At 40.5% G+C, this 25790-nt stretch overlaps 1 protein-coding gene and 2 long non-coding RNA genes across 4 annotated transcripts in view; 1 reads left to right on the top strand and 2 right to left on the bottom strand.

Moving 5' to 3' along the window:
- The window catches only part of COL4A3 (collagen type IV alpha 3 chain), a 130429-nt gene that overhangs the window by 48327 nt on the left and 56312 nt on the right, over positions 1–25790 (top strand). The window contains exons 2-11 of the mRNA XM_038573998.1: positions 12479–12535; positions 15259–15348; positions 18589–18633; positions 19305–19349; positions 20321–20383; positions 21068–21121; positions 22359–22385; positions 22901–22975; positions 25127–25189; positions 25316–25351. Coding sequence (XP_038429926.1) covers positions 12479–12535; positions 15259–15348; positions 18589–18633; positions 19305–19349; positions 20321–20383; positions 21068–21121; positions 22359–22385; positions 22901–22975; positions 25127–25189; positions 25316–25351 — 555 coding nt within the window. The remainder of the gene's footprint in view (positions 1–12478; positions 12536–15258; positions 15349–18588; positions 18634–19304; positions 19350–20320; positions 20384–21067; positions 21122–22358; positions 22386–22900; positions 22976–25126; positions 25190–25315; positions 25352–25790) is intronic.
- Positions 1386–5255, bottom strand: LOC102151666. Its single transcript, XR_005378764.1, has 3 exons — positions 4907–5255; positions 4587–4805; positions 1386–2165 (listed from the first exon to the last, which is right to left on the bottom strand). It is a non-coding gene; the product is annotated as an uncharacterized LOC102151666 (long non-coding RNA).
- On the bottom strand, positions 18501–25356 carry LOC111092350. Of its 2 annotated transcripts, none has more exons than XR_005378759.1 (3): positions 25104–25356; positions 24209–24375; positions 18501–18789 (listed from the first exon to the last, which is right to left on the bottom strand). It is a non-coding gene; the product is annotated as an uncharacterized LOC111092350 (long non-coding RNA). The 2 variants fall into 2 exon arrangements; XR_005378758.1 differs by having other exon boundaries at positions 24209–24405.

Consider the following 25790-nt stretch of genomic DNA (forward strand, 5'->3'; position numbering starts at 1 on the left):
GTATGTAACTGTTTCTTCTTGTTGTTTCCTTCTAGAATCTTCTCTGTTGTCCCCAGTGTTCTGGAATGCTTTGACAATATGCCTCAGATGTGTATGTTTGTAAGAGAGGGACATTCAGTGGGCCCTATTGATCCAAATATTCATTTTCTTCACTGAAAAAAATAATTTCTTATGTGATTACTTTGATCATTTCCTCTAATTTTCTCTCGTTGACCTTTTTGAAACTCCATTTGGTCAGATACTGGACATTCTGGACTGATCCTCAAAACTTCTGAGTTTTTTTTCCTCATTGTACACCTCTTTTCCTTTTGCCCTATTTTCTGAGATTTCTGAATTTCTCTTTTTATCATTTCCATCAAATGTTTCATTTTAGTTGGACCCCTGTATTATTTATTACTACCTAAATGATCATCCCCAAATCTTTCAGTTTAAAACGGCAAACATTGATCATCTCATACATTTTTGGAGGCTAAGGAATCTGGGAGCAGCTAAGTTGGGTGGTACTGTCTCCAGGTCCCTCATGGGGTTCAGAGCTGTAGGCTGGGGCAATAGGCATCTAAGTCTTGACAGAGTTGAAACACTAGCCTGCAAGATAGCTCATTCACAGATTTGTTACCAGAGGCCTCAGTTCCTTAATACACATACCTCTTCATAAGGCTCCTTGACTTGACCTGGCAATTGCTTCCTCAAAGCAATAACCCAAGACAGCGCAGATATCGCAATGCTATTTTATGACTAAGTCTCAGAAGTGATATGGCATCATAATTTGTCCTATTCTATTGGTCAAACAAACTAACCCTGGTTCAATATGGGATGAGAGGGCAGCCCAGGTGGCTCAGCAGGTTAGCGCCACCTTCAGCCCAGGGCCTGATCCTGGACACCCGGGATCAAGTCCCATGTCGGGCTCCCCACAGGGAGCCTGCTTCTCCCTCTGCCTATGTCTCTGCCTCTCTCTCTCCCTGTGTGTCTCTCATGAATAAATAAAATCTTTAAAAAAAAATGTGGGATGAGACTACAAAAGAGCATGGCTGCCAAGAGGAGGGATCACTGGGGGCCATCTTGGAGGCTAGCTACCACAGCTCTGTATTCTAATTTTTATTGTTTTTCTTTTTTCTTTCTACTCTGTGTGTACCGACCCTTTTGGAATGGCCTCTATTGGGCATACTTCATGATCCCAATCCAAATAATGTGAAAATGGTCTTTCTTGGCTCACCCTCCCTATCATGCACAGGAGCCAAATTCTAAAGCACCACAGTTGGCTTCTAGACTCAGTCCAGCTATGTGATGCCTCAGTCCCTCCCACTGCTTTGTGTTGTCACTGCATTTTGCTCACCAGGAATGTTTGTCTTATCTAACTTTTATCTTTGAGTTTGTCTTTTTTATTTTCTGGTTTTGTGTCTTATCTTTTACTGGAACAGAGGTATGTGTCAAAGTATTTATAAATGTACCTGTCCAGTTGGCATAAAGCTGGCCATTCAGCTTCCAACAATTGACAATTTTCATCTGTTTTTGTCCGTTTACCTGTTTTTCTTGTCTAATGCGTTGGTATTATTTTGTATTCTTTATTTATCATCTTATTCTGGTTTTCATACACACACACACACAAAGAGGAGACATTGAAGAGTATTTAAATAACCCTCTTTCTGGATTAACTTTCACGTACATAAGTGAACCTGTTTTTTTTCTCCTTATTATTAAGAATAATATTGTTACCCAAGTAGTGTCCAGATTTTCAAATAGTATCAGATCAGAGTCTTCCCAAAAACCCAAAGAAGGTTTTTGGAAAACTGGCCTGGTCTTATGGGTGACCTTCAACTTCTTGTGTTCCTTTTGGATGACTTTTAGGTTCATAGATAGAAAATGGATTTTTCCTTGAAATGTCTCATATTTTTGTGATACAGTGTGAGGTTTCTGGAAACTTCTAGCAACTCTCCCAGAACCCAAAGCTGAAAAATGTAAAACTCTTATATTCGCTTTTTAGATTTGCTCTTGACGATTGGCATAATTAGCCAAGTAACAGCTCCTGGAAGTGGTGAAAGGCCTGGGATCATCTTCCATGTGGACAAGAGCTAAGGGTTCCTTCTCCAGACTTTCTCCATCTGAAGTGGCATCCATGGAGAGATCAGTGAGAACTCTGACATGCCTGGTTTGACTGTGCTTCTTCACTGGTTGTGAAATGAAAAAGGAATAGATGAGTTTTATATACAAGCTACTTTTTTAAACAAATAATAGTATCAAAGATATTTTTTGAAAGACCTCATCATGCATAGGCAAACCAGGCAGGCAAGCAAAGCGGCCCCTTCTGCCCCAATATGTGTCTTATCTGTCAGCCTGGAGTTCAAATTTTCTACCACTTGTGACATTTATGGAAGGAGTGTGTGTGTGTGTGTGTGTGTGTGTGTGTGTGTTTGCTAAAAGGCATTCATTGGTAAAAAATGTGTCAGTTACAGGGTGTATTTTTAAAAATTAATTCACTAGTGTGGATTACGCTGTATAAGATTAGCTTGCTGACGCCACTCAGAGAGAAAATTGTGCAGCAGTAGGTCACTAAGCAGATAGTGGCTGACCAGAAGGGATGTGAGTGGAAAAGAGGAGACACTTATAACTAGTTCAGTGCTTCCCAAAGTCACACCTATGTTGGACAATGTAGACTTCCACTGACCAAGGGAAATGAGAAAAGTAAAAACAGTGTAGATACTGCTTATGAAGTAAAATGCACTTTAAAGGAGCATCCTGTAGACTGTGAGCATTCATTTGCTTCCTTTATAGTGTTTTAAATTGTTTTTTCCTTCCTTGGGGCATCTGGGTGGCTGAGTCAGGTAAGTGCACAGTCTGTTACAGGTTGACACATTGATTGACCTGATTTATGCAGAATTAATAAGCTATTCGGATAGTGTGGCTTTTAGTATGCTGCACATGATACTGCAGCCCTGGAGTTCATAGATGGACTTGGGACCCAGCAGCTTTGAAACATGTATATGGAGTTTAAGAAATTTATTTACCAGGTGCAACCCCCATCTTATTAAATTCTTTCTTCACCTTGTACACTTGACAGGCTGAGAAAACCATAACATGGGAGTAATAATGGGTCAAAATTTACAAAATAAAGTACTGTTTTGGTGTGGGAGTTGTAAAAAAAAAGTGGGGGGTCAGCTGGGGTCATGATCGGGGCTGTGATTGGGGTTGTGATCAGGGTTGTAATTGGGGTTACGAGATCGAGCCCTGAGTCAGGCTGCACGCTCAGTGTGGAGTGAGCTAAGACTCTCTGATTCTCCCTTTCTCTCTCAAATAGATAAGTCTTTAAAAAAAATAAACTTGGTTTTTCTTATGGAATGATAAGAGTAGATGATAAATTTGCTGTGGGCTCAGGGGTGGGAGGATAGATTTGCTTGTGTTTAAAGATAGTCATTGCCTTGATATATCAAAATATAAATAAAACAATCCAATGTTGGTCTCCATTAATTTTTTAAATTCTGCTGCCCTGTGAAGTCTGAAACATAAGTAACTTTTAGATTAGACAATCTTCTGCATTCTTCCAACCTACAATTTGCATTACCTGCACCCTCCCCACCAACAATGCTTTGAGCGAAGGACGGTGGGAGGAAGGAGAGGAATATAAGGGAGGGAGAAGGAGGAAGAGAGAGATTTCTGTGTGCCATTCTGAAGCAGATCATCTCTTGCAGGAGCTCTGAACTGATCTCTTCTCCCATTTCTATTTTAATTGTTTTAACTTTTCTTTATTTAGAGAGAGAGAGAGAAAGAGAAAGAGCATGAGTGGACGAGGAGGGGCAGAGGCTGAGCGCAGAGCCCTGTATGGGGCTTGACTTCACAACCCTGAGATCATGACCTGGGCAGAAATCAAGAATCAGATTCTTAACCAACTGAGCCACCCAGGTGCCCCTCTATCTTAATTTTTTAATGTAACTTTTATATTGCCACAGAAAAAAATATGATTAAGATCAATTACATCAGGGTTCAACAAGCTTTTTCTGTAAAGGGTCTGAGAGGAAATATTTCAGGTTCTGTGGGCTAGGAGGCAACATCAGTGATATCGTGCAGATGCCTACAGAGCAAGGGAGGAAACACATACAGGTGTTTTTGTCAGCAAAATATAAAACTTTATTTATAGACACTGACATTTGGAGTTCATATAATTTTCACGTTACAAAATATTATTTTTCTTTTTATTTTTTTCCAACTATTTGAAAATATAAAACCATTCCTAGCCCAAAAGCAGTACAAAAACAGACAGGAGACTGGATTTGGCCTGTGAGCTGCAGTACACCAACTCTTGATTTATGCTGCAGATTTCATGAACTACCATGTCATGTTTATCACTGGGATTTTACATCCCATTGTTGGGGGCACAGTGACAGAGTGAGGGGAAGAGATCCATCTGAGTGGATTTTTCCCCCATGCTTCAGTAGCCTACCAAGCCAGCCAACAATTAAATAGAGCATAGTGGTTGAGAATATGGCTCTGGGTCAAACCACCTGGCTTCATATCCCCCAGCTCCATTCGTAACTACCTCTAGCCCCTGATATCCAGTTTCTAAGCTATAAGATAGGGCTGATACTGGTACCTACCTCACAGAATTGTTTATCAGGTGCAAAGGAGGTAGCACACAAGGCAGAGAGCCTGAGCAATGCCATTTGTTGTCGCTGCTCAAAAAATGTTAACTACTGAAATCATCATAGGACTGAGAGAAGTTCATTTCCTCTACTGCCTCCTTATCATGGCATCCTTCAGAGTCCATTAATCTTAGGGGGATGGCGAAGACCTCTGGGTCCTACTGGACTCGAAACCTTTTAGGGCCAGAAAAAAAAAACCAATCACACCTGGAGTTAATGATTATAGATCTAAATCCCAGTCACTGCCTTACATGAGATGGATGAAACTTTCTTACCGGATTTATTCCCAAATGTACCAGAGACCTCTGATTGCCACCTTCTTTGTCAGAGCCAGTAATCTGCATGCTTGCTGTCGTCCAGAAAAACAAAAACGGGTGGCTGATTTGGATGTCTAGACTAGTAATGTCTCTCTGGACAGGGGTTGAAAGATAGGAAGTGGCAGCTCCAGTGAGATTTCTGTGATATCCAAGTGTGGTGACAGCGGCTCTTGGGCGGGGAAGAAGGGGCCACCGCGAGAGCAGCGCACGGGTGTCATTCTCCTTTACTGGAGGGCCTGCTGCCAAGGCTCATGGTCAGTTGCTTAAGGCAGACGCAGGATGGAGGGGCCCCGTGAAGAGCAGCTCATGGAGTCTGTCTGGCTCAGTAAGCCACACTCGGTCAGCTCTTTTCACACACAAAAACTTTCGCCTCAGGCTATTGGCTGGGCAAAGGATCAATAATCATAATGCAGAATCAACAGACCTGCTCAGTAGAGTGTTAACCAGCTTTGGATGCTGCCAACTTCCCCTTACACTAAACCAGGCTGGGCTGGGCGTGGGGGAGGGGGGGCTGGGGGGCAGACAGGGAAGGCCACTTCTGTTCCACCGGAATGCACGTATGATGGCCATATGGGGCTCTGAGGGTAGGAAGAGGGGACATCCAAGATTATTTGGAAATTATTTCCTGGCCTGTTAATGACCAAGAAGAATGTATGTGCACAATTAGATTCTTGATTTAAGAGTAAAAAGATAAATGTGCGCTGCCTGCCAGTGCCGGGAGGAACTGTGACACACTGTTTCTATTTGCAGTCCAGAAAACGTAGTAAGCCCTCAATTCATGGGCATTTAAGTAACAATATTAAGCTAATACATTAGTAAGTGCCCACACTGTTGATAGCCCACAGGAACAACTGTAGGGGAGGAAAAAATTCTCCTTGACCTCTCAGGGTCCCTGACTAGGTGGAAAAATTAAACTGACAAAGACAGATTAACAGGAGAAAAGAATGCAAATTTAATTAAAGTTTTACATGCACATAAGAGCCTTCACAAAAGAATGAAGATCCAAAGGTGACCAGAGCAGGAAGCTTTATACCTTTTAGATGAAGAAGCAATACATTTGTTTTTGTTTTTTAAAGATTTTATTTATTTATTCATGAGAGACATAGAAAGAGAGGCAGGGACACAGGCAGAGGGAGAAGCAGGCTCCATGCAGGGAGCCCGATGTGGGACTCGATCCCTGGACTCTGGGATCAGGCCCTGAGCTGAAGGCAGCTGCTCAACTGCTGAGCCACCCAGGCGTCCCAGAAGCAATAAATTTGTGAAGAATTAACAAGACACGGGGTTTGGGCTAGAGATAGCAAATGGTGATGAGGAGGATAAGGTTTATTCACAGAGTTCTCTGATGTCATCTTTGGATTAATGAGAATCTGTCTCCAGTCAAATGAGAATTTATTTCTTGCCTTTACACAGAAAGGGGGAGGCTTTTCTGCATTTACTGCTTCTTCATTGCTTCCAATTCAAAATAATTTTTATCTCAGAGAGGCATATTTGGGGTGACATATTCTGGTTTCCTTCACAACCCTCAGTAAGCATGCTATGTACTCATCTAAGTGCTTTACCAGTATTAACTCACTTGACCCATTTTACAGATATGGAAACTGAGGCACTAGAAAGCACCTAAAGTTATACACATGACTTGGCAGAGGTGGGATGTAGACTCAGGAAGTCTGCCCCGGAACCAGGATCCTTAACCCTTATGCCGCATTGCTGGGAAGAGAAGGCAATGTGCGGGCGATTTATGGGTGATCCAAGGGCAGAATGGGAGCTGAGATAAAGAGATGAGCGTGAGAGCCAGCTGATCAGACCTCCCAGGAAGTGCTTGTCGCCTTTGTAAAATACACTTGATTTCACACCTTCCCAGTATCAAGGACCATTGGGGTTTCCGACCAATATTGTATTAAACAAGTAAAACAAATTATATCCATGTTCATGTATGAATAATATCAACAAACATGCTCAATATACTCTAAGAATACTATTAACAAATACTATTTAATTCATTTGTAGTTTAACAAAAATGCTTTTCAATCTCTTACTGTTGCTGTTAGGATCAGGACCATTGGTTTGGCATTGGACAAACGACTTCAGGAGGCAGTATCTGGGAAGGTGGTGACCAGACGGGACTGATGCTAGGAAGGATCAAATAGTAGCATGTGTGTCCTTCAGCCTAGGATATTATAGCAAGAAAAGGGAGAAAGGCGACCCCCCGTTGACTGAGTTTTTACTGAATGCAGGGCACTCTGCAAGCTTCTTATTGGCAGCATCTCAAATCCTCTTCACAGAAACACTGCAGGATAGAGCTTGATATCCTCCTTTATGGAAGGGGTAATTTACAAGGATTAAGTAAATTGTCCAAAGCTCCAGTTCACAGCTAGCACATCTGGGAACAGATCCTATGTAGATCTGGCCTAAGAACTATTATTTCTGGACTTCTACACCCATTAGGATTTTCTACTATCACAGTTTATTTTGCATTTTAAGTGGGTTGTGCAAAGAAATGAGTGTGACTTTTAAATGAAGCATTCTCACGAGTATTTAATATGCAAAAGTGCTAAAACAACATTTAATCTTGGATCACTTCCTGTTGTATTAATGGTTAGCAGGGTGAGAAAACCCATAAAATCATTATTAAGAGCTTTCTCCTCATGACAAATGATTTCTTACTTCACTAAGAAATATGGAAACTAAGAGGTGCTTTATTATTGGAAGAGGAAAAGTCATAAAATGGTTGCTTAAGAAATATCTATCAGTTATGCTTTCTTAATGGTTAGTAGCATTTGGCCAAACTGGTTTTTAAGTGATTTAGCATTTGAATAGAAAGTGATGGGTTGTGTTCTAGTCTACCATGGGATAACATTCCCTGGTGGTTCAAAAGTGGGTGCAAAAAGTGGATCAAGCTCAATGATAATGAAAACATAGCCACTGTATCTTTTAGCCAAATAATCTATTCGAATTATTCATACAAATTTGCAAATTTCAAAATTAATTCAGGAAAAACAGCTTAATTAAGAGAAATGAATATCTTGAGTCTGAGGCTATTGCCATTACCATCCAAAGAAGTGAAGTGCCTAATTTCCATGGCCTTGTGAAGAGCTCTCAGATGTATCACATGGGAGCACTTGCTTCTAAAGCAGCAGTTGAACAAAAGCCAGAGAGTGGTTCTGATATAATTTTGAGTTTATTCAATCAAGTAGAGCATCCACATGTTAGCAAAATTATCACATACTCTGAAGTCCTAGCCAGTCCAAGTTTGCAAGTATATAGGCAGGCGAAGCCTTGTCATTTTAACTGTAAGTTAAAGCTGGAACAGTTTTGGAGTATTTCTGTTAACCCAAGCATAGAATCAGCCATGGACCTGGCTTTGGAGTCTTGTCAATAATGCTGACCACCTGCATGTGGGTGACATTGTGGATGAATAGATAGACAGTAGTTCCTCTCTCAATGACTCTCCTTTTGAGTGACTACTGGACTGACTGGCGCTCTCCATACTTGCTATATAAAAGATCGGTCAGTGCCCACTGACACTGCCCACCTGAGACCTATGGGCTTCTCCTTAGTACACTGGCATATGCCTACTCCACTGATGGAGTTTTACGATTGCCAGGAGTTAGTTGTTTCTGCCAGTTGTACTTATTATAGTAACAAAGTGATTTCATTAATCATAACAAATTGGTTAAATACAAATGCATACGATTTGTGTTTCTTTGACAACTTGGTTGGAAGGTTTGATAAAAAAAAATTGATAGAAAAACTGCTATTCAATTAAGTATGGGTGAGAAAACATTTAAGAAGTTAGAGAAAAACATGGTTTAATATCAAGAAGGACTATGTACTCAGATTGTTCCATAAGCATCTTTCAGCAATTGGCCCGTTTCAAAGAAACCAGAAGTTGAAATTGTCAATGGCGCACAATGGTCAATGATCTTACTTAACAAGAATGATGTCACAGAGTTCCAAGAGCAGACATTCCCAAAGAAAAGACCCTATTTTGTAAGATTGAAGAAGTGGCATACATGTATACATTTTAAGTTATAAAATGTCTAAAACATTCATCTATCTGTGTGTTCATTTGTTTTTGATTACTTGCTTTAACTAACTTTTTTCAGTTAACCAACAGCTGGTTTTGAACCATCAAATACAGCTTTTATCTTAATGTAAAGACGATGAAGCCAAATATCAACAAAAGCTCAGCATGTTACCCCTAAGGTTCCATGACCCAAACTGAAGGACAATAATATAAAAAATCAGGAACCATGGTTCTGATGACCAAAAAGGGGGAGCAAGGTCACTGTGGGTGATGATGGGAAGCCAAACCCTAGGGCAACAGGGAACTCAAGGGAACAATATGGTCACACACAGAAAGCCCCACATCCAAGCCCTGAATGCCACCCATGGGGAGTCCTAAGGATTCTTTCTTGGAACCATGAGAGCAACTGGTTGAGATCAAACTTCATGTATTGGTTACAGGTAAAAGCATTGATTGAGACTAAGTCCGGGTCTGAAATGAAAGATTTGCTGGAAATTAAACAGGTTTCCATTCACTAATGGTCATCAAGAATCTTGTATAAAACTGCAGATCTAACTTTAAAACTAGTAACCTAAGTGACTGCATCAGTGTTGACTTTTTAGGTTCAGGAATGATGTTTCAAATGGATAAGAACATTCCCTTGTTTTGGGGAGATGCACCCACAGGCATTAGTGGTGAAGTATCATGGTGTCACCAGTCTACTTTTCGAGGGTTTGGCAAAAAAACATGTGTGTGTATTTGTGTTAGAGGGAGGGAAAGAGAGACAGACAGACAGACAGACAGTAACAGGTGGCATACCTAGATGAGAAGATATAAGGGTTCATTGAACTGTTTTTCAACTCAGAGGGCTTAAAACTTTCCAAAAAATATTTTTCATTCCAAGCAACTAACAAGTAATTAGCCTTGTGTTATTTATATTAATAATTTTGTTATTTATATATTATATATTATTTGTATATTAATTATTTAAGTTAATAATTAATAGCCAAGGCTTCTAGTTTATTTTTTTTGCCTCTTCAACCACAGTTGTGCATAATTCATGCCTAGAGAAAATATCTCAGTCACGGCAGCACAGCAGTAGTCATATAATTCATATATCTTGAAATTCCAGGTCCAAATTGGATGTTAACAAATTACCAGTTTTCTACCTACCCATGGATCCATTTAATCAATCCACAAGCATTTGTCCAGGATATCTTCTACATCAGGGTAACTGATGTGAATTCCTTCCCTCCTAGGCCTTACGGGCACCCAGGGAAAATATACATTAATCATTAAATAACAAATTGGTTAAATACAAATGCACTTGTGTAACTACAAGTGGTCCATGGGAGCAAATAAGAAGGAGGACCTCATCTCATCTGGGGGCAAACACAACTTGTTCAAGCTAACATTGAAAGATTTCTAGTAACGTACAGCTTCCACTGCAAGAAATAAAATAAGGCCTGTCTCATGACCTCCGTGTACCTTCTCAGAGGTTAAAGGATTGGTAATTTGCCTTCTCTTCTCTGTGGTCCAGAGATTCTCAGAAAGTGCTGTGTTGTATCTGGGACACAAAGAGTCAGAGATGCTCCTTGTCCACTTGAGCCCACCACGACCACGTGAACTCAAACATTGGGTCCTGGCGCAGGTGGCACTTCCTTGCCCAATATCTGGTGCCTTGGGTGTAGGACTCAGACTCCTTTCTGAGGCTCTGTTGCCCCCTCCAAATGCTGTGTGGGAGAGGCATGCTTGCCCCTCCAACTCTTGGGACCAACTATCAGCAGGTGCTTAAACCAGAAACAAAAGCCAGGGCTCTTGTCTTCAGACAGCTTTTGTTTCAGCTCGGTGACAAAAGCATCCCTAAAGTGAAGGGCACAAAAGCCTGGCTACTTGTTTGGAATGACGGGGAAAAAAGACATGGCAAACAAAAAACAGATGTGCAAATTAGTGTGTCAAATGATCTAGTGTTCAGAAACATTTAGAGAATTAGCTCTATCTTGCAGACTCAGACTGTAGGTGCTAGTTTAGAGCAGTGGAATCAGAATCACCCAGAGGGCCTATTAAAACAGAATACTGAGACAACCCCCGCCCCAGGATTTCTGATTCAGGGGATCTGGGGTGGGACCTATAATTTGCATTTCTGACAAGTTTACAGGTGTTGCAGATGCTGCTGGTCTAGGGACCCCCACTTTGACAACTATTGCTTTTATAGAGTTTATGTAAATATGTGATTGAAATGAACATAAGAGTTTAAAAATTTAGAAAGACAAAGTTAAATCATTATGTCAAGGTGTGACTTAATGACCCCAAACATCTGGGAGGAACATCAGCAAAATTTAGTCTTCTAAAAAATACCAAATATCCAACCCTTGGAGATAATAGAGATTTTCCTTTTCAGTCAATCTCTTTCCATTGCTATAAATTGTGAGGTGTATATAAATGTGGTGTCTGAAAATTACTCTACACTTCCCTTCCTTGAAGGGCAGCATAGCCTTCTGCTCCAGGCTCAGGAAATATATTTAACAAAAGATGATTTTGCTTGAGCGTTTCATTTCAATTGAACAAATAAATAGAGCCCACCACTTTGGAAATATCTGAGGCAATTTCTTCTTTTATTTTTCCTACCAACCAGCCAGCACAGGTCCTAGACTTGCCCTGCCTTTGCTGTCAATTAATATTCTTTTCCTGTGGAAAGCAAACTCATTCTCCGTTAATATTAACCTGAAGAAAAAAATTAAAAAGATGGATACGTAAACACAGAACGTGTGTCAAAACACATTTTCAATTCAGTATTTTAAACTATTTTTTTGTTCCTCTGCTGGCAGAGACATTTTTAAAAATCAGCCTTCATTGGTGTTGGCGTAAGCATAGGTTCTAGAATATATCAAGTAACTGCTTAGATGGGATGAGAGTTCCCCAGCTCACAACTACATTTTTGTTTTGTTTTGGTTTTGCTTTATACTAAGAACATTTTGATAAGTCAATGAATTAGTTTGTTTTTCTTAAAGACACATAGTGGGTTATTGATCATCTTTTCTCGATCTTGAACATCATTGCAGGAAAAGAAAACCTACGAATCACCTATAGAGGATCTGACCAGTTAATACACACATATGTGTGTGTGTGTGTGTGTATAAAATATATATATATATATATGCATTATGTTAAATGTAAGAAATGTGTCAACATCAGACCACTTTCCATTCACCAGTTACGGCGCTTTCATCTGGCACAGCTCTACATTATTCTGAGAAAAAGGAAAGTTGGCTTCATCGTTTCCATAAATGACTTAAAATTCCCAAATATAATAAAAATGACATACACTCACCCGACAGCTTTATATGCGTCTTCTCATTTCTCGGCTTCATTTCTCTGGCTATATCGCCCCAGCCTAGCCTGGCTCCTATGAATGGTGCTTAATGCTCAAAGAACAGAAAAGTGCATTTGCTTTTGCCCCATCAGCCAAGATCCATGAAGCTGTTTTTTAAGCAAAACTCTTTCTTTTTTTTCCCTTTTCCTAGGGCTGTGTCTGTAAAGACAAAGGCCAGTGCTTCTGCGACGGGCTGGAAGGGGAGAAGGTAAGCCCCAAACCCTATCCTTGCAGTTTTCCCCTCTGTAGAGCTCATCCAGGACTTTGCTCTTCTTTCCTTCATATCAGAAAGTCCCACAGTGTGTTATTCCATTCCCCAAATCCAATTTTAAAGAAACTGTACATAAACCTTAACCAGAGAAAAGGGGAGGGGGTAAGATAGATAGATAGATAGATAGATGATAGATAGATAGATAGATAGATAGGTGATAGATAGATAGATAGATAGATAGAAGATAGATAGAAAAATAAATAAATTTAAAGAAAGCCTTCTGGAACCTTTCAGACAACTTGTGTAAATATTGTCCATTAAAGTGTAGCTCTTCACTGGGTGTTATGCTATACGTTGGCAAATTGAAGTCCAATAAAAAAAATTTTTTTAATAAAAAATTTAAAAAATGTAGCTCTTTGGGTGTGCAAATAAAAAGGAATGAGTTAGCAAAAAAAGAAGAAAGAAAGAAAGAAAAAAGAAAAGAAAGAAAGGAAAAAGAAAAGAAAGGAAAGAAAGAAGAAAAGAAAAGAAAAAGGAAAGAAAGAAAGAAAAAGAAAGAAAGAAAAAAGAAAAGAAAGGAAGAAAGAAAAAAGAAAAGAACGAAAGAAAAAGAAAGAAAGAAAGAAAAAAAGAAAAGAAAAAAAGGAAAGAAAGAATGAAAAAAGAAAAGAAAGAACGAAAGAAAAAGTAAGGAAAGAAAGGAAAAAAGAAAAGAAAGGAAGGAAGGAAGAAAAAAAGCCTGTAAGAATGCCTCTATAGGGGATCCCTGGGTGGCTCAGCAGTTGAGCATCTGCCTTCGGCCCGGGCTGTGATCCTGGGGTCTCAGGATCAAGTCCCGCACGGGGCTCCCTGCGTGGAGCCTGCTTCTCCCTCTGCCTGTGTCTCTCATATAAATAAAATAAATAAATAAAATCTCAAATAAAATCTTAAAAAAAAAAAAAGAACGCCTCTATAGGATGAATGTTGGTAAACACGAGGGGGCTGCTGAGAGCTCGCTTGGCTTGGACCCGTTGAGCCCCGCGGGCTTGCAGGGCTGCGGCTCCGGCGCGCCCCCTGGCGGCGGCATCCGGCGAGCGCGCCTGCCGAGGCCGCCGGCAGCCCCGGGCCGCGCAGGGCTCCCCCGCTTTCCGCAGGCGCGCAGGGCTCCCCCGCTTTCCGCAGGCTCGCCCTGCGCCGCCCCGCCGGGAGCCCCGGGCCCCAAGGGCGCCGGCCCCGGTCCCCGAGAGAAACCCGAGGAGGATCCGGCGCCGGTGAAAGGAGCCGTGGCCACACGAACGCAGCTGCTCGCCTCGCCCCCTGCCCGGGTGGGGAAGTTTCGTAGCAAGCCCGGGCTTTCCGGAGAGCGGGGCCAGCCCGTAGCTCCATTGCAGAACCCCAGAAAGAAAGAAAGCCGCGAAATCTCATTAATTCGCTCCATTAACTTGCAATTTGTGATAATTAAGACAGAGGCCGAACTAAAGTTTTTCCCTTTGTCAGAGCCTTTTGTCAGGGACACTAATGAATTGCTCAACAGTATTGAAGGGCGACGAAAAATATTTTTGGAAAAGGTATTTTTAGCTCTTCAGATAGAATAACTTCCATATAACTTACATACTAACTGTAACGATTATTCTATTTAGTTTAAATTATCCGATAACTAATGCATACTTTGATTTAGGATTTTCCCTAAAGCTCTGGATGTAGTCTATTCAGATCCGTGTTGGGAAAGCTGGAATTCGTTTTTGTGCTCAAGAATTCGAGTCCCTAAAAAAATAAAAAAATTAAAAAAAAAAAAAAAAAAAGAATTCGAGTCCCTACTATGTGCACGATGCTGCTCTAGGTTATGTGAGAGTAACTGAGCATTGAGAGCAGAGTAGCAAATTCTTTGGTTTCTCTCTTTTTTTTTTTTTTTTTTGGTTTCTCTTTTTTATGGAATGTGTGTGCACACAGCATTATGAAACCACGGACTTGATCTCTTTCTCTGTTTAAAACTTTAATTTGCTAATTGTGCAATTAAACCGACTGAATCAACCAGCAACCTTTACTATTAAGAGTAATCCCAGGATCCATGTTCACCAGAGAATTTTTTGTTGGCAGAAGCGTGTCACTCATTGGGCCTAAATTATTTTCACGCGCTCGTTACTAGGGGCTTTCTCATAATATCACCTAACTCTTTCTAAAAACCGATTTAGCCCGCCCTTTTGGTTATGCTGCTCTTGATATCTCCTGCATCTCCTACACAAATAACAGATTGGATTACTAATTCCTGTATAATCAAGAAAGGGCTAACACTGATAGCCTGCATGTTGTTCTTTTCAAGCTGCATAGCAATTATGCACACTCCCCAAACACATTCCTGGGCCTTGGCCTCACTCTCTCTCCATCCCCAAGCAAACACAGGGCACTCATCTCAACTTTCTAACTGGGCTTCCCCCACCCACCCGCCACCCCAGTCCTGGATTCCTTCTCTCTCTTAATCTCTGCTCTGTATAGCTCCACCACTGGGGGGGAAAGTAGTTCCTACAAGACCAAAGGCAAACTTTGGTCAAACTTTCAAGCCCGTAGACAAACACTGACAGCTGGTAGCTTTCCGTTTACTGCTGAGTGCCGATTTTGTTGATCTGAGGGGGAAAAAAATGTCAAATGTCACTATTAAGTTGTAAAGAAAAGAAAGCAATGGTTGTGGACAGGGTGGACAGTGCTATTCTCTGTGTTATTTATCCTGTGTTGGTGTCCAACAGGGGGAAAGAGGCTTTCCTGGACCTGCTGGTTCTCCTGGCCAGAAGGGATTCCCAGGTCCCGAAGGCTTGCCTGGACCACAGGGACCCAAGGTATGTCGGTTTATAAGCTTTGGAACATCCCCAATTCACCTAACCTTCCTTATGCCTACCCTTGGGCTGCCAGGATCCTGGAGAGAATTCTGCATCTCAGCCAGTTGGTAGGCGCCATGGAAATTCCTGCTCTCCAGTCTTAGCCAGGTCCTCAGAAGTGCATTTTATCTCAAGATGACTCAAGTGCTCATCATCTTGAAGTTCCCTACTCAACGTCCTCCTCCTCGATCCACACAGTTTCTATACCTGCATCTGCATCTGTCCCTTCTCTTCTTTCATCTTGCACGAAAGGATGAGTTCTTCTGGCCTTCCATTCAGGACCTGTCCATTCCTCCACTTGTCCCTGATCCCTGGTCAAAGGTCTTGATCATTCCTTTCTTTTTGATTAGCTTTTCTGTGTCAGCCCTCAAGCATCCAGATGTCCCCCACCCTAATAGAAAATGTCCTCTAGATATTTTGGGTCCTATAAGCAAAGAATTGCCATCCTTTCCCTGTCTTCTCTTTCTCTGTCAAGATTTAAAAAACAAACAAAGGAACCAACCAAGCTAACCATAGTTCATCTCCTATTCACTCCTCAGCCAGCCATAATTTGCCTTTAGTCCCTGAAAACACTCCTGCAGAAACCACCCATGACTTTTGTGTCCTTATCTGACCTGGACCCTTCTGCCTTGTTTCCAACCCTGTGGATGACTCTCTGCTCCTTGAAAAACTTGTCTTTCTTTGTGTCTGGGATCCTCCTTCCTTGGATTCCCCTCTTTTGTCACCCCCTTCTCTTCTTTCATGGGTTCCTCTTTCTCAACTCATCACACATTTTTATCCTAAAGTCTGTGATACAACAAAGGGCTTTGTTTAAACAAATAGCCTAGAGGATTTGCTAAAGAACCGAATAACCGCTAGATCTGCTGATGGCTCTTTCCTGCTGTGGACGTTAGCTAGACTTAAGCCTGGGCTCTCATGCACTCACGTGGTTGTTCCCCTGACTGCTGGCCTCCAGCAAGCCATGAACTAACTAATAAGCTATGAAAGATCATTGTAATCGATCCCCACAGAGTCCTTTTAAATTTCATAAATGTGTGGAATACTTACATAGTCATCAAAGGCAACATTTACTGCAAATTTATTCTGTGCCAGGTATTGGGACGTTTACTCCTGACTCTATGCCATCTACTCTTCACATTGATCCCAGAAATCATGACTATGGTGACTCAGTCTCTTTATTGTAGGGATGAGGAAACCAACACTCAGAGTGCTGCAGTTAAAGGTGGCAAAATCGGAGTTCAAGTCTGGTTTTATAGGATGCCAGAATCAAACTCCCATAACCAAAGAAACTAAGCCCACGCCTACAGTTTCTAATTAAACAAGCAAAATGTTGTGGTTTTCCAGAAATTCTACCATTTTGTGTCTTTCTGATTCATTTTGTGCATTGTTTCCCATTTCTCTTTCTTCTGACCCTAATTTTGAAAAAAAAAAAAAATAAGATTCTGGATATTTAGTGTCTGAATTCAGACCCATTCAGTGTCTGACCATCCCCACTGCCTTCCTCCAGGGTGTGGCCTAGGATGTTCCTCTATTTCACTAACAAAATGAATTGGCTACTTCAACTCTGGACTGGGTCAGCCTCATGCCAACTCTTTCCTTTCTGTTTGGTTCTCTGCCCCCACTCCCTTGTTAATCGGCATTCCTTTAGAGAAGCCAACAATCAATTAAAATAATAATTTTAAACATATGGGGTTTACGATGGGTAAACACGATTCCATAAAGTTAATCCAGAAAATCTGGGTGCCATGTTGTCATGGAGTTCATACATGACAGTGTACTTTATGGATGTAGCCACAAAAGATAATTTGATCAAAAGCAGACAATTAGAGGGGCACCTGGGTGGCTCAGTTGGTTAAGCGTCTGCCTTCGGCTTAGCTTGTGATCTCGGGGTCCTGGGATCAAGTTCCGCATCAGGCTTGCTGCTTAGCAGGGAGTCTGCTTCTCCCTCTTCCTCTGCCCCCCACCCTCCTGCTTACTCTGTCTAGTGCTCTCTCTCTCTCTATCTCTCACACATACATAAATAGATAAAATCTTCAAAAAAGAAAAGCAGACAATTAGAACATATTAAACCTGACCAAAAAGCTTTCTTCAGGTTTAAGAATATCCTCTCCTAATTTAAAATATTTTATGCATGAAAAAAATTACAATGTTTGGCCCCGTGCATGCCACAGATAGCGTCCTACAGAGGAGGGGCACCCAGGCAAGCACCCAGGAAGTCCCCCTCGGTCAGTGAAGGCCAACTGTGGCCTTGACCGTGAATCTCAGCAGACTCTGTAACAACCCTTTTCTCAAAAATAAATAAATAAATAAATAAATAAATAAAAGACCAAAACGTACTGAAACTCCCAGGAATGATAAAAACAGCTTTTGGACAATGGAACTTTCACACCAAGAGACCTAGTTTAAAAAAGTCTCCATTTAAGGTTATTCTCTGAGAAACATTGCCCCTCAACTGTATTCATTATATGCCCGAAGCAAGTTTATCTCTGGTGCTGGCAGTTTATTGCCTGGCTATTTATTTATTTGTGCCTGCCAGGCCCATTTGGTTAATAAAATATTCCTCGTGCCCAGAAATACTGGCCACCCTTCCCATCCCCTGTTGTAATTGTATCACCATCCTTATCAGACCTCAGCAGCTGTCTGGCTAAGGTGAGGCTTTTACAGCAGCTCTTCTCAGACATTCACGTGAATAAGAGTCATTTGCTAATCTGGTGAAAACTTAAATTCCGAATCAATCCATCTGAGAGGTGGGGAAGACTGGAAAGGCTGCATTGCCAACAAGCTCCCAGGTTTTTTTTTTTGTTTTTTTGTTTTGTTTGATATTTTAAAAGTTTATTTCTATTTTAACTAGCCAGTAGCCCCAATTCTTTGAGAAATGAGCTGATTTCTTTCTAGCACAATGTCTATGGACCTTGCTCATGGTAACTTTCTTCCCAGCTCCCAGGTGATACCAATACCAATACACATCCCACATGGAGTAGCAGGGGTTTGAATGAATTTTTGTCCTTTCTGCTAAATATTTAGCTAAATATTTAGCTTCAGTTAAACAAGTTAAACAAGCAACTGTGTTAACACCAGAATAATCACAAGAACAAAACAGTTTGGCATGTGAATAAAATGAGGACTTTTAATTTACGGTTTCTTAGTGCCAAGTAATTTCCAGTGCCTTTTTTTGTTTGTTTGTTTTTTTTCTGGGTCTAGGGCTCACCAGGACTTCCAGGACTCACTGGTCCCAAAGGTGTAAGGGTTAGTAGTCCAACTGGTCCATCCTGATTGATGAAAACTCTTCTTCTTCTTTAAAAAATAAGAGCTCTGCACTGTAAAAGTTATACACATGCCACAAAGGAGTACATTCTGTATGCTATGCTCTGTAGGTGAAGTTCAAGAACAGGTAAAAGTAATCTGTAATGGTGGAAAACAGTGGTTAATATGTTGGGGATGGGTATTAATGGACTGGGAAAGGGTGTGAGACAGTCATCTTGGGGGAGCAGGTGGGTGGCTATGTTCCCCGTCTGGATGGGATGGTGGTGATACCCATATGTACACACACACATAGGTAAACATTTCTCAAACTGTTTGCAGAAGCTTGAAGCACTCTACGGTATGCAAGTTATACCCTCAAAATCTATCCAAAAAAGGCAAAAACAACCTTAATCATCTCTTTTTAAAATAATGCTAACTAAAATTTAACTACTTAAAATTTAAATAAAAATTTAAAAAAAAGAATTTTTAGAAATGTAAGATTTTGAAAAGTTTGTCAAACCTTTTATTTTTGTTTTGCTTTTCAGAGAGTTTTTAGCCATTCCTAATTACAGTTGCAGGATGGGGTTATTAGAATGGTAAATAATTTTATGACTACAGGTTGAAACACATTTAAAGTGTTTTTCTTGCCACCTTCCCCTTTTCTACGTCCCTAGGGAATAACTGGCTTGCCGGGATTTTCAGGTCCTCCTGGACTTCCAGTAAGTAACGGGGAAAATGTGTGAATTTAAAAAAATAAAAAGAAAGCTCATTTTAATAAAGAGATTAAAACAATAGCACAAGGAAATAGGCACTGAGACGTGTGCTACATGATGAAGATGTCACAGGAGAATCACATAATATATTAGAGTGTATATTTTTAGGACATGCAAGTCCAATTGGATTTCCTGAAATCAAGCAGAACAAAAATGGAATAGAATGGAATGGGAAAGGATGGAACTTGATAGTATGAGATGGGATAGGATGGGATGGGATGGGATGGGATGGGATGGGATGGGATGGGATGGGATGGACTAGATTTGTTGGGATAGGATATGACAGGACAGGACAAGATAGGATAGATGGAATAGAATCAAATGGAGTGGAGTAGAGTGGAGTAGAAAGGAATAAAATGAAGAAATAGAATAGATTAGAATAGAAGAGAATAGAATAGAATGAATAGAATAGATTAACTGCTAATAGTTATTAATAGATTAATAGTGTAGAATAATTAAATTAATAAACTAGATTAATTAAACTATAATATAAACTATATGTAATTAAACTATATTAATAAATTAATAATTAAATAATTAAACTAATAGATTATTAATAGATTAATAGTGTAGAATAACAAAATGATGGTTACCTTGTGTACACATCCCTCTTATTTTCCCTTTACTTTCTTCCCACTGAAAACAGCACGTTAAGCGACTTCATTTTATATAGAAAGGTCTTTTGTTTTAACTAAAATATTGGTTATCTCACTTGATAATTTTTGGTTTCGATTAGCCCATTTTATTTGCTGTAAGTTTTATTTAAATTATCTAAGATAGCTAAATATATTACTTAACCATTTAATAGCCATTTGTATTTAAATAACTAAACTAGCCCATCTCTTCTCTCACTACTGCCACTTGTCCCCTGGGGGCTGGTGCTGATGTCACGTTTCCGAAACTTGCTCTGTTTTCAGGGCACCCCAGGCCATCCTGGGCCTTATGGGCCTCCAGGTGTACCAGGATGCAATGGTTCTAAGGTATGTACTTCTCACACAGGAAATGGTTAGGAAAACATTTTTGCAGAATGGATCAATCAAGGTGAAGGAGGAGAAAGAAGGCACAGCAGGCTTTGCTTGAGAGATTCTTTTAGCCAGAACCATGGGTGTGTGTCTTCAGGACAGAAACATGATGGCTCTCTTTTTTCTTATGGCTTGGTTTCTGATTGTCTTTTGAGGAGGTTCTCTCATGTTCTCCTACAGGACAATTGGGGGCTCACCTGGTTACTTTCACCTGAGGCTGTGAGTGTATGCAAGTCAGAAATGAAAGCTGGGAATGTGAAATCTGTCTTTGGAAAACAGTGACTGGGCTTTCCAGCTTTCACTCATGTTCTTTGTCTCCCAATGCCACCCTCCTTTCCCCCAGAATGGTGGCCATGAAAGAACCAATTACTCAAGTTTCAAGGAAACAGCAATTAAAAAGTTCTTGGCACAATTAGACTTTTGCCGTTTATGCACAATTTGAGAAACAGTAGATTCTAATTCTGTTTTCAATTAAGATAATGGTTTTCTGGCCTTCAGCCTCATGACCCAGTAGCCATAAGGAATTTGGGTTACTTAGTCTAGATTTACCACTGCAGGGCTGGAAGAGAGGAACAGAGAAAATATCTCAATAGGCTGTTCTAGAACAACGGAAAAGAATAACAAGCTTTGTATGCCTTCCAGGGTGAGCAAGGGTTTCCAGGCCTTCCAGGGACACCAGGCTACCCAGGGATCCCGGTAGGTGTCCATTTCTAAGTCTGTATAAAGTATCAGTACAGGTCATTTACTCCAGAATGGCTGTGTACCGAAATTCCACCATGACTTTGCAGAAGTCAGGGGAGGCCAGTAGTGAACATTCAACTCATGGGTGGGAATGCATGAATAAATATCTATGAGTTCAGGTTTGCACTTTGAGGCTTTATGTTGCTTGTGAGACATCCAAGCAGAGATGAGTGAAAGGCTGCTGATTTGCTCAGAGGAGAGACCCCGATGGTGGTGACACAAGGAGCGAGAGAATAAGATGAAAAGAACCTCAGAAAAGACTTAGGATCCCCAGCATGGGATGTCTGGGTGGAGGAGAAGAAGCCTGTAAAGACGAACAGTACTGATGAAAGAAAGAAAACCAAGAGGGCTATATTATGAAAGCCCAGGAAAGATGTATTTCAGTGGAGGGGAGTGACTGACAGCTGCCTAAAGTTACTGAAAAGTCCAATTAAGTCTGACATCTTGTCATTGACTCTAGCAATGTCATTGCCATTGCAGGCCTTAGCAAGGGATATATCTCCAGTGTGCATGGAGGCAGGAGGCAGGTGTGGGATTGAGGAGTGAACAGAATGGGAAGGCCACCGATGACATGAAGGAGAGACAGGGTAGCACTGGTAGGGGGAGACTATGGGGAGATTTTGTTTGTTTCAATGAAAGAAATTTGAGCATGTTTTAAAACCAGTGGGAATATACACAAGATGGAATATGAGTCAGCCATCAAAAAAATGAAATCTTGCCATTTGCAACAACGTGGATGGAACTAGAGGGTATTATGTTAAGCAAAATAAGTCATTCAGAGAAAGACAGTTATCATATGATTTTACTCATATGTGGAATTTAAGAAACAAAACAGAGGATCCTAGGGGAAGGGAGGGAAAAATAAAATAAGACGAAATCAGAGAGAGACAAACCATAAGAGACTCTTAACCATAGGAAACAAACTGAGGGTTGCTGGAAGGGAGGAGGGTGGTGGGGATGGGGTAACTGGGGAATGGGCCTTAAGGAGGGCACATGATGTGATGAGCACTAGATATTATATAAGACTGAGGAATCACTGAGCCCTATTTCTGAAACTTATAACACACTATATACTAATTAATTGAATTTAAATTTTAAAAATTAAAAAAAGCAATGGGAAATAGCAGGAGATGGGGCACGAGAGTAGCAAGGACAAAGCAGTGATGTTGTGTATTTGGTTTCCCTTTATTAGGGTGCTGTTGGCTTGAAAGGAGAAAAAGTAAGTCATGTGTGACATTATTATTGAAAATCTCTAATTGTACATATGAAAGGACTTCTATTACTAATGATATGTAAGTAATTACAAATCAGGTTTCATAACTAATTCAGAAACCTCATAATAATCAGGACATGATATTTATTCCTATTCAACAACTTCTTTTAGCTCTTGTCATACATATATCTTAAGGAATACAACGTTTATAAAATCCTTTAAGGGAATAGAGTCTAGGAGAAGAGAACCGGCCTCAGAAGTTGCCACTAATGTTGGGATCTTGAGATATGGTTTACCATCCCTGTGTCTTTCCTCCTTCCACAGTAAAGTGTCAATTTTAGGATATAGGAAAATCTCTGATTACTTCAAAATGAAGTGACTACACAAACTTAAATCATTCTCCAAGTATATGTCCTGAAAAGCATTTTTATCCTTGAAGCAGTAGGACCATGAATCAGCATTTAAAAGGAGTTTGGAAAATGTAACATTAATCATGTTTAATGAAGTTTTTCATTTTCCAGGGTGCTCCTGCCACAGAAGGTATAGAACTTGATGGAAGAGGTGACCCTGGGTTGCCAGGAGCTCCAGGATTCCAGGTATGGCACGTTGGAAAAGGTCCTGTTAGTCTCAATCCTCTGGCTCTTTCTCTGGCTCTCTGGCTCTGCCTGTCTATCTGTCTCTCTCCCTTTTCTCCTCTCTGTATGTCTCTGAAACTCTTATCTTTGTCTCTCCTCTCTCTGTTTTCCCCTAAATCTCTAAACTCTCTTGGGAACATTTGTATGATTTGTTTTCTGCTTTCTCTTTTTGTTTCATTTTCTTTTTTTTATTGAGGAATTATTGACATATGACATTCTATTAGTTTCAGGTGTATAAGGTAATGATTAGATATTTGTACATATTGTGAAATGATCCCCATGGTAAGTCTAGTTAACATCCATCACCACATCACCATAGGGACAAATATTCTTTTTATCTTGTGATGAGAACTTTACTCTCTTAGCAAATTTCAAATCTGGAGTATGGTGTTCTTAGCTATAGTCACTATGTTGTACCTTATGTCCCCGAGACTTATTTATTTATAGCTGATCTTTCTACCTTTTGACTCCCCTCATCCATTTCACCCACCATCCACTCCCACCTCTGACAATCACAAAAAAAATGTTTGCAGTAGACATTCATATTTCTCTTGTTTACATATCGATTTCATTTCATTCTAAAACATTCACCTCGTAAGAAACTCCATGAAACTAACATAAAAGGATGATTTTCTGCACAAGTCTTTTAATCTCTTCTTAAATCTCAATTACCCAGGTTTTCCTAAACCTAAGGAGGAATCTTCAAGGAATAGTTATGCTCCACTTATTCTGTATTGGTTGAAATCAAGGATAGGTTTGTACCATACATTGAATATCATCTAAAACTATCATGTTAAATAACAACCCTATTTCAAATTTTGCATGACAGTAAGTAACTGGGTTTTATTTAAATGCATCTTTCTCCTGTTGAGTGGTTTACTTTCTGAACTATATGTGTGTAAATCTGAGTATGATCCCAAATGGATTCGGAGACACAGCTATTTGGGAGACTATGTGTGCTTTACTTTGTGATTCAGAAGGATCTTTTGGTAGACCTAAGGCACAGGAACTAACTTCCAGGTTAATTAACCAGAAGTACTTTAACTAGTTCAGAGGTATATGTGGAGAGTTCTGGAAATTTGACTAAGTGAGACAAAGTTTTGAGTTTCGGTTGTCGAACTCCCAGAGTGAGCCATGCTGACTGATGGTGAGCCACAAAACAGCACAACAATGCAGTTAGGAGCCTTTACTGACCTTTGAGGGAAGATGCAGAACATGATGATTCTTCATTTTCTTGCTTAGGAAACATTTACGGGGCCTGATGCTGAAGGAAGGGATCCAATAAGAAGAGATAGCAATCTGGGATGTTGATATGTCTCTCAAATGTGCATTGAATGTTGGCTAGGTACTGCAGTGTGCTGCTGATGGAGATATAACAATGGCACGTTCATCTATCCAAGAAAGATTTATTACATCCCAGTTATGTGTCAGCAGCTGTTCTAGGCTCTAGAGATACCATGGTCCACAAATTAGCCAAAAGAGAGTAAAAAAAAAAAAAATTCTTGCCCATATGGAGCTTACATTTTAGTAGGGGAAAACAGAAAAGGTATAAATTAGTTAGTACCTGGTGTATTAATAACAGTGAATGCCAAGGAGGAAAATAAAGCAAGGGCAGGGGGTAGGATCCTGTGTCAGGTTGGAAAGAGGGCTGTGACTTTAGATTGGGTGGACAGGGAAAGGATGACATTTGAGTGAAAATAAGAAAAGGGAGAGGAAATGAGTCATAAAGATGTCTAAGGAAAGAGGATTCTGGGCAGAAGGTGAGCAAGTGGAAGGCTCTACCAAAGAGCATGCTTGGCTGAGAGAGACAGGCAGACAGAGAGATAGAAAAGCAAAATATAAAAAAAAATGTAAAATTCCTCTAAAATAAAGCAAATTGCTCTGCTCATTCTCCTGGAAGGGTTGCCTTCAGGATATTTCTGGCAGCCTGTCATACATGGCAACTGCTTTTAGGCATTTTATTTTCTTTTTTTTGTAATTAACTGCAGCCATAAATGAGAGGCATCATGCTCCTCAGATTTCATTAAAATATTTTGATGGGTTTAATTACTGGACATTGTTCTTAGGTGAGAAGTAAGTTCAAACTTACTCTATTCTTCTTGTAATTTACAGGGTTTACCAGGCCTTCCAGGCTTTCCGGGACCTGCTGGTCCACCTGGCCCTCCGGGATTCTTAGTGAGTATGAAGTCATCACTGCTGTAGACACTGTAACCTAATAAATTCATTATAGCTAAAAACTTCACATAGAGTTTTTGGCTTGGCACATTTCCTGCTGTGATTTTAACTTATGGATTTTTCTAGGGCTTTCCAGGAGCCATGGGACCTCCAGGACCTAAGGTAGATTACAGTTCATATGTCACAACAGCCAGAACACCCTAAGCAAGCTAAAAGCCAAACATGATCTGATTGGACATGTGGTCACTGCCTGGCCGCTCTCTGGAAGCCACAGGATTCTCAGCAGAGAAGGGAACAGGACAGGCAGCTCTGTACCCCTCACTCACTCTCTTCTCCCTGCACTTACTAATGTGATGCCTAATATTTATGTTATAAGGAGCTCCCTGTCAGGAAAAGGCAAGTCCATAGATTTCCCATTTCCCATAATCCTACTGATCACCCAACACTTTAGCCTATAAAATTTTGTAGTGGGCTGCTTCCCAACACCAACCTAATCTTGGTGCCACTAAATAAAGGATGAATATTCACGTATTCATTAAGCAGGGTCCTGCGTAGCTTTGTAGTAAAAAGACCAACTGCTCCCGTTGGGGAGGAAAACCTT

The sequence above is a fragment of the Canis lupus genome, chromosome 25 (genome assembly GCF_011100685.1).
Source record: "Canis lupus familiaris isolate Mischka breed German Shepherd chromosome 25, alternate assembly UU_Cfam_GSD_1.0, whole genome shotgun sequence".
NCBI lineage: Eukaryota > Metazoa > Chordata > Mammalia > Carnivora > Canidae > Canis > Canis lupus.